The following is an 8,394-nucleotide window of genomic DNA, read 5'->3' as shown; positions in this document are numbered from 1 at the left end:
ATATTAGCTTTCTATTAAAGGTTTTGTCTAGTCGGTGGTGGTTGCTCCCATATCCAAGAAGGTCATGTGCCTCGCCACGTCAGTACTGGGAACCTTTTATGGAAATTAATATTTAATGGAATTAATAACTTAAGGAGACTTGGGTCGAACGTGTTAAGTTCCGCAGGAGATCCAAGTCAAAACCTAAAAGAACAAATAGATTAAGTTTTGGATCAAACGTGTTAAGTTCCGCAGGAGATCCAAAATTTAATTTAAAAGAACACGTGGTAGCTAGGAAAAGGTTCAGACCTTTGTACAAAATTTTTGTACAGTGGAACCTATAGGCTTTCCGAGTAGCAACCAACAGATCCGTTGAGTCAGCGAAGAGCAACTATCGTGGAGAAGTTGTAGGTGACACAACAATGAGAGGGTTGCACGGAGATCCTATAGACACTCAACAGAAGGGGTTAGAATGGGTGTCGAGACTAGACTCGACATGACCACTCCGACTCTCAAGTTAGCTAGGGGCTCATGGAAGATGAAAGCGATGAAGTAATCAAAGGGTCTCAATGGTTATGTCTACAAACCTGTGCTCGCGGGAGCAAATGTACTTATATAGAGCTGTAGCTATACCTTTCCGTTCTCCATGCGCTCCGAGATGAACGCTTATGTTGTCCACGTCCTCCTGATGAAATGACTACGTATGTTATCCATATTTTATGGGATAAATAGGTACGTTGCACATGTCATTTGGGAAGTAACGACTCCGTTATCTACGTCGTATGGGGTAGTAACTCAACAAATGAAGTAACGACTCCGTTATCTATGTCGTATAGGGTAGTAGCTCAACAAACTTTGTAAAAAGCAAATCTCAAATGAGCTAGAGGAGTCGAATAACCGAATTAGGGAGAGTTGAGCGACATAAACTAAAGGAGTTGAGTTGGAGGACCGACTCACCCCTACCTACCTGAGTATTGATCCAAATCTTTGATCGGACCACATCAAATACGGATTCTCGTATTCCCGCATCATACACCATTGACGACGATTCCTTCATAAGATTTCCTTCTGATGCAGATATTGCTTGAGGGTAGAAAAGGAATAAGGGGGAAGAAGGAGGGTAGTTTGGTCTTTTGGCATAGGAAGGGTTTTTGTTTTAAAGGGATCACTGTTCATCCTCAGTGAGGGGGGCGCCGCCACCGAGCACAAGGGAGAAGGAGCGTTCTTCTCTTCGTCGCCAAGCATAGGAGGAAGTCTGGCCGCTTCTCCTCTCCTCTCCTCTCGCCTGCAGAGATCTTCGGCCATCGCTTCCCATCTCACGGACAACCTCCATGTGGTGTTGCCTCCGCCGCCAGCGGGCCTCCTGTCGCCATCTCCACATGCTACAGCCACTTCCGGCGGACGCCGTAGTTAGCAGGCGTCGCCGACTTTGCGTCCAGCGGGCGCAGCCGCATCCGGTGGACGCCAAGGCTTCCTCCAGAGGCTGCCAGCGCCTCCCCCCGCTACGAGCGCCAAGGACTCCTCCAACGGCTGCCGGTGTTCCTCCGACTGCTGCCGGTGCTCCCCGCTGCTACTACCGCCTCCAGAGGCTGCGGATACTGCCACCGACACCTCCAGCAGCCGCCGACATCGCCCTCCAGAGGCTGTCGCCACCGGCATCTCCCGCTGCGGCCACTGCTGCAGCCGTCTCCGACCACCAGCGTCGTTGTCTCGAGCGACCACTGCCACAGTCGTCTTTGGCGGCCAGCACCTCCGGCGTCCACTGCCGCAGTCGCCGACAACTCCTGGCAGCAGTCGTCACACTCCGAGCATCCGCCGTCTGAGGGCTCAGGTATCGTATTATGCATATATTCTGGCCTGCGAGCCGAGAGTGTGTTAGGCCTTCGTGTCGCTCTTGTATCCCGGCCTACGAGCCGGTGGAGTGTTCGGCCTTCGTGCCGCTGTTGTATTCCAGCCTGCGAGTCGAGGTTGTAGTCGGACAGTGCGTCATCCTACGGATCCATATCGCGTCCGGCTCCGAGCCACTGGAACCAGCTACTCACGAGGCGAACATTTATTTACGATTCAGGGACGCGACGACTCGGTCAGTATCTCGATCAGCTTATCCATCCATCCGAGGGCGCCCCCTGGGGCCAGGGTACGTTCTCGTACTCGTTATTTATTTCATTGTGCTACTATTTATTCAACTACTTGTATGTTTGCAGGACCCACCTCGAGCATCGAAGTACCAGGGATTAGGGCAACCCGATCACTGTTGCAGGTGTTATTGATCAGAGGATTCCGGGCGACTTGGTCAATACAAGAGAAAACTCATCTTCTGGGTCATGGGGATGCGGTCAACATTCCAGGCACGTCACACCGATAGATTTATCTTCTCAACTTCTCGACAGGATCACCTTCCATACCGTGGTATTGCTGTTTTCTCTTTCAGATCTAGACTTGGTTACTGTTACTTAGAAAATCATGAGAATTTTAACTGGAATGATTAGCCAACGATTACAAGTATTATTTTCTGAATCTAAGAACCATTTTTAGAAAAGTGACCATGGTATGTGATCCTTAATTGTTTAACATGCCAGAAATATTTACTTTGTAAAAATCTGACCAACTACTATTTACATGAAACAAAAATTAAGAACTCTTATTTATTTTATAATGTATTTTTCCTACTGATCACTCAACAATTCCTAACTCTTTAACTTGTCTTCTTCCATCTTTGATATACAGAGGTCGCTAACAAAAAAAATTGATCCCAATTAATTTTATTAACTATCTATAGGATTATCGGTTTAGCCTCATGAAAGTTTTTCATGGGTAAATCGAAAAGTGTACGCGTCGATTAATCCAGAAATCTAGTATCTTTTGGTTGCGCCCTCAATTTTAAAAAAATATCTTACAAATACATCATAGTTAGGAATCGAATTGTAAATATTTAAATGACAATCTAAATATTCTACCATGATATTATAACCCCGAGCATCATATCACTAAAGAACCATCCATCAAATACATCAATGGACCATAGAGGGAACATGGTTTTCCAGGTGTGGAATGAACTTGGCATTCGACCGAGAGCTTAATGGGCCCTGCTATGTACTTCGGCCTTATGGGCGATGGCCTATCTATTGGGCGTTACGATAATATGTGGCCTGCTTGGTGTGTCAACTGTCAAGGTTCGTAAAGCCAAACCCAGACTTTAATTATTAATTAAACTCTCGAGTTTTCAACGATTTCATCTTTACCAAATTTTTAAGACGATAAAGGACAGAGTCCCTTCCGATCAGTCGAAATATTTTAAGCGGGAATCCCATTTTTTCCGTTCTTGGCGGCCTGCCATATTTGAATTCGGTAAAAATATAAATTTTCATGATGAAGACACAAGATTAAACTAATCTCTCTTCGTCTTCATCTCAACTCACAGGCTAAGCATCACCGACGAAGCAAGATTCCATATCCGTCGCCGGGGTCCGTCCAAAACAACTCCAATTGACCGTCATATTCTACGATATATATCACATCACACACCGTGGAAGTCGGAGGGCGGAATGTTTAAACTCCGTAGCGTGGCCATGGAAGCGTTTACCTTGAAGCTTCTCATCCTCTTCTTCGCCCCCCTCTTCCTATTCCTCTTCCTCAGGCGTAGCCATGGCCGACGGCGGGGCCACGGCAAACCCCTCCCTCCCGGCCCGTTCAACCTCCCCGTCATCGGCAGCCTACACCACCTCCTCGGCCCGTTGCTGCACCAGACCCTCGCGTCCATGTCCCAGCGATACGGCCCCGCCATGCTCCTCAAGTTCGGCCATGTCCCCACCCTCGTCATCTCCTCCGTTGGGGCCGCCGCCGAGATCATGAAGACCCACGACGTCAGCTTCGCGACGCGCCCCGTCATCCATTCAGCCACGTTGATCGCCTACGGCGGCGACGGCATTGTCTTCGCGCCCTACGGCATCTGCTGGCGCGAGCTCCGCAAAATGAGCATGGTGGAGCTCCTCAGCGCCAAGCGCGTCCACTCCTTCGGCCACATCCGCGAGGATGAGGTGCTGAAATTTATGCGCTCCATTATGCTGGCACCCCAAAGCGTGAATCTTAGCATCGGATTTAAGGTGCTCGCGAACGACATCGCGGCGAGGGCCATCATCGGGAGCAAGTGCGAGTATCAGCAGGAGTTCCTGCGGTTGATAACGAAGGGGCTCGAAGCAGCGGGGGGATTCAACTTGGCCGACTTGTACCCGTCGTCGCTGCTCCTCGGGTTGCTCAACCGCTTGTTCTCTGCCAAGATGCAGCGGCTGCACCTCGAGGCGGATGCCATCTTGGATGGCATCATCAAGGAGCACAGACAGAGGAGTAAGACGTCCGCAGAGCAGAGCGCAGAGGTGGACATGGTGGATACCCTGCTCAAGGTTCAAGCTGAAGGCAGCCTTCCGTTCCCTCTCATGGACTTGTCCATCAAAGCTATGATTTTTGTGAGTAATCATGCTTTTGAGATTATCGATTGCATGGAGGATACTAATTTTTGCATCAAAATAGGATCTTTTTGCAGCGGCGAGCGAGACCACCTCTACGACCATGGAATGGGCGATGTCGGAGCTGATGAAGAATCCGATGGCGATGAAGCGGGCGCAGGAGGAAGTGAGGCGGGTGGTGGGAGGCAAGGGGACGGTAACCGAGGACGACGTCGGCGAGATGAGTTACCTCAAGCTGGCGGTGAGGGAGTCGATGAGGCTTCACCCTCCCCTGCCGCTGTTGCTGCCGCGGGAGTGCCAGGAAGCGATGGAGGTGATGGGCTACTGGATTCCGGCGAAGACGAGGGTGCTGGTGAACGCGTGGGCGCTGGGGAGGGACCCGAGGTACTGGGACGACGCCACGGAGTTCAAGCCGGAGAGGTTCGCCGCCGGTGGGAGGAGCTGCGGGGTGGACTCGAAGGGGAGCAATTTGGAGCTCATACCGTTCGGGGCGGGTAGAAGGATGTGCCCCGGTAGCACGTTCGGGATGGCGACCGTGGAGCTGGTTCTCGCTTGCCTCCTCTACTACTTCGACTGGGAGATGCCGGTCCCGGGCGACGGAAGACCGGCGAAGAGACCGACGGAGTTGGACATGGAGGAAGAGTTCATGCTGGCGTGCCATAAGAAGACGCAGCTTTGCTTGCGCGCGATCCAAAGAATCCGCAGCGATCTCGATCGAACAAAACACTAGACAGGGCCGTCAATATCATCTTCTTCTTCTTCAAGTTGCTGTTCAAATGTATCCTAGTAATACTAAGATAGTTCACATGTCATGCCATTTTGTTCGAAATATGAGTCGGATAATGAACGGATGAGTTGTTGCGGATATTGACGGAGGGACGACTGAGGCACTTTTCTCGTATATGCTTTTAAAGATGGACTCTCACGTGGTATTGAAGGACGACGATGACTGAGTTGACAGTACTTGAGTTCTACACACACTCAGACAAGCACACGGACATTAGAGGCTAGAAACCAGAAGAAAAGTCTTCGGAGTAGGCCCTTCGACGTTTAAGTCAAATATTTTTTTTTCATAAGAACATTGTACGAAGAAGAAAGAAAGTAAAAGACAAATGCGAATGTGCGAGAGAATGTACTTGTATGAGGGAGAGAATCTTCCTTTTTATATGACAATGCGTATCTTCTGGAGTCTGACCGATGTCAGAGAATGTCGGGTGTCAGATTTTGTTGGATGATGGAGGACATATGACATCCTCCTGTACTCTGAAGGAAGGTTTCATTCGTAGGTACTACAGATTATTAGAATATTCTTTGACATTGGACAGTTATTCTCTGACAGGTGATTGTGATTTCTTGATCTTATTGTCCTGTAGTGTTTTCTGTCCTGATCAAGAAGGAATAGGGTAGCCCTGGATGATTAGTTGGATATAACGTCTGGCCTAAATCTTGGGAGATCGGGGTCGTGGAGAGATAGTCTAAGCGTTGACTAGAATTAACTGACCTAGCGTTTTAGTTTACTGAAAGTACTGGACCTAAGTATTGTAAGATCGTGAAAGCTTAACCCGTCAAATCCTGGTTAGGAGTCATCCGATTGTCTATCCAGATGTCTCGGATCTAGGGTCCCGATCTGTGGGAACTTGGTCGAAAATCATATTGCTGACGTTGTTCCCCGGTCTTGTCTCCTTTTTTCATACTTATTGACTGCCACATCCTCGACTCTTCTTGATTTCTGATTACCACATCCTCTTGACTTTGGACTATCTTTTTTTATCGAACCCTATCATCGTGCATCGTATCATAGATTAAACTGTGATTTAGATGAAATATTCAGTCAACACTAGCCCCTGTCCAGAATTTACAGACAATTTTCCTTCTAAAATCGATCGACATAAGCAGTATTATGAGAAGCTAATTTGCCCTGTTTCCCAATCTCCAATCTAGAGGAGATTGGGAAACAGATCCACAAGTTCTTTCATTGTTTTTTTTTTCAAAAAAAAAAGGGGAAAATCCTGAAGAGGCTGCCCACTCGTGCAATATATTTATAAACATAAAAGAGTTTAGATTGTTTCGTAAGCAAACAATGCCATCAAAATCATGCTGGGACTTATGAGCGAGAGTTCTATGCATCATCAACCATATTATTTTCTTGTAATCAGCTGAGAGCTTCGATTCACCATAACCCCAACCGTCTGTGTGCCACACAAAATTAAACACAGCACTGTTTACCTCGAGATTACATAAAGGAAGTTAAAATACATACATATATATTATATAATATAGCAACCATATATTGCTAGCTAAATATTAATGGACTTTTGGGTCTGATTCATCTTTCCTTCTGCTTCAACAGGTGATTATCTTGAGACGCTTCGCCGACTTGATAAAAGCTCTGCAATGAGCGTGACAAAAAAATCATTAAGGATAAAAGAACTGAATGGATACAGCAACAAGCAATTAAATGAGAACACTTACTCCCATGGCACGTCTCCAACCAGCATCCAATCCCCTTCTTCGTCCTCATAAGTCACTTTGTAAGAATTATACCCTCCATCCTCTTCCTCTGTAATACATCTCATAATTAGCGAACTTCTTCGTATACAAATGCATGACGAATTGCTTAAAACATATGGCTACCATGTTGCTTCTTAGGGAACATCGTGTATAGTGTGAGGAAGAGAGCCTGGTAAGAATCATGGAGGGAAAGGTCCACCTTCCTTCCTATGGCAATCCCCTCCATGTTCACCTTCACGCAGCTCGTCCTCCTCCTCGACAACTTCACCGGCGGCCAACCAACTATAACTCTACCTCCACCACTACACACACACACACACACACACAATTAACTCACCCAAATCATCTCATAATTAACTTGCACAAGCAATCGATTTGCGGAAATAGAACTCACAAGTTAAGCTCCTCAGAAGAACGCTCGAATCCCCTGTCACTGTCGCTGTCTTCCTCCCTCTGCATGAAGAGTGGCAAAGTAACAGTGTTTTCGTCGAGCACCTCATCGAAGCGTCTCTTCTTGCAAAAGGTACTCTTCTCCATCATCAGATCAGAGCTGGGGAGTGCAAGGCCGAGCTCCAACTCCATTCTTTGCTTCGCCTAGCTAATTGATTAGAATGTGGAGAAACGGAGATCAAAGGATCGAGATGAGATTGCCCTGCGAGTCAAATATATATAGTAGATACACACACACACAAAAGTAGAGATTATGAGAATCTAGAGGGGGGACAGGATGCAGGGCTCTGAGGGGACTGGAGGGTTTTTTCTCTGTGCCCCACCGACACGGTCCTTTTCCTGTGCTGGGCCTGTCGCGGCATTAAAGTATGGGGGGGACTTCTAAAAGCTGCCCTCCTCCGGTGACTTCTCTCTCCCTAACCTATTAGTTGCTGTCCATGACTTGAAGGCCAAGTTGTCTGCCGCCGTCCCCATTGGAATGGTTGGAATGTTTCGTATCCCACAGCAAAAAAGCATCGTCGTGATCCGCTTGGAATGGTAGTTGATAATGGTGGCCACCCGATCAAAGTGTGTTCCATGACTGATTCCATTGCATTGCGATGCCGGCCATATATTCACCGTAATGTTCTTTCTACTCTGTTACCTTTGTACACAAATTAATCCTTTCTCCGCATGGTAACAAAGTCGCATCCACCATCGTTTCTCTTCCCCCAAAATATGCCACTGGTGAATCTTTTACCAGTTTTCTTCTTCCGTCGCATACATTAATTTGGATCCCTGTTCTGTCTGTACATAGCACCATGTCCCCTTGCCATGCATTGGCGCATCCATGCATGGGTCTCGAGAAAAGGAAACAAATTGTATACGTATGTGTATCAGTGCATGTAGTCCAGCTACGTCACTGTACTGCCACACTGGGACTAGTATTCAGTCCAGTGTTAATTAATGGACTATTATTTGGTAGAGCAGGATTAGGGCACAGCCCTACTGC

General features: G+C 47.5%; 2 protein-coding genes across 2 annotated transcripts; one reads left to right on the top strand and one right to left on the bottom strand.

Annotated features, from left to right (window-relative positions):
- Positions 1-3,381: 3,381 nt before the first annotated feature.
- LOC122026162 (desmethyl-deoxy-podophyllotoxin synthase-like) lies at positions 3,382-5,254 on the top strand. Its single transcript, XM_042584805.1, has 2 exons — positions 3,382-4,442; positions 4,507-5,254. The coding sequence occupies exons 1-2, from the start codon at positions 3,525-3,527 to the stop codon at positions 5,170-5,172; spliced, it is 1,584 nt and encodes a 527-aa protein (XP_042440739.1). The 5' UTR covers positions 3,382-3,524; the 3' UTR covers positions 5,173-5,254.
- Positions 5,255-6,583: 1,329 nt separating this feature from the next.
- On the bottom strand, positions 6,584-7,608 carry LOC122027518 (auxin-responsive protein IAA20-like). The gene is made up of 4 exons (XM_042586512.1): positions 7,348-7,608; positions 7,077-7,255; positions 6,915-7,002; positions 6,584-6,831 (listed from the first exon to the last, which is right to left on the bottom strand). The coding sequence occupies exons 1-4, from the start codon at positions 7,533-7,535 to the stop codon at positions 6,786-6,788; spliced, it is 501 nt and encodes a 166-aa protein (XP_042442446.1). The 5' UTR covers positions 7,536-7,608; the 3' UTR covers positions 6,584-6,785.
- Between the last annotated feature and the right edge of the window lie 786 nt (positions 7,609-8,394).

This window comes from Zingiber officinale, chromosome 10A, assembly GCF_018446385.1.
Source record: "Zingiber officinale cultivar Zhangliang chromosome 10A, Zo_v1.1, whole genome shotgun sequence".
Classification (NCBI taxonomy): Eukaryota; Viridiplantae; Streptophyta; class Magnoliopsida; order Zingiberales; family Zingiberaceae; genus Zingiber; species Zingiber officinale.
The sequence above is the reverse complement of the archived record's forward strand: the minus strand, read 5'-3'. Positions and strand labels throughout refer to the sequence as shown.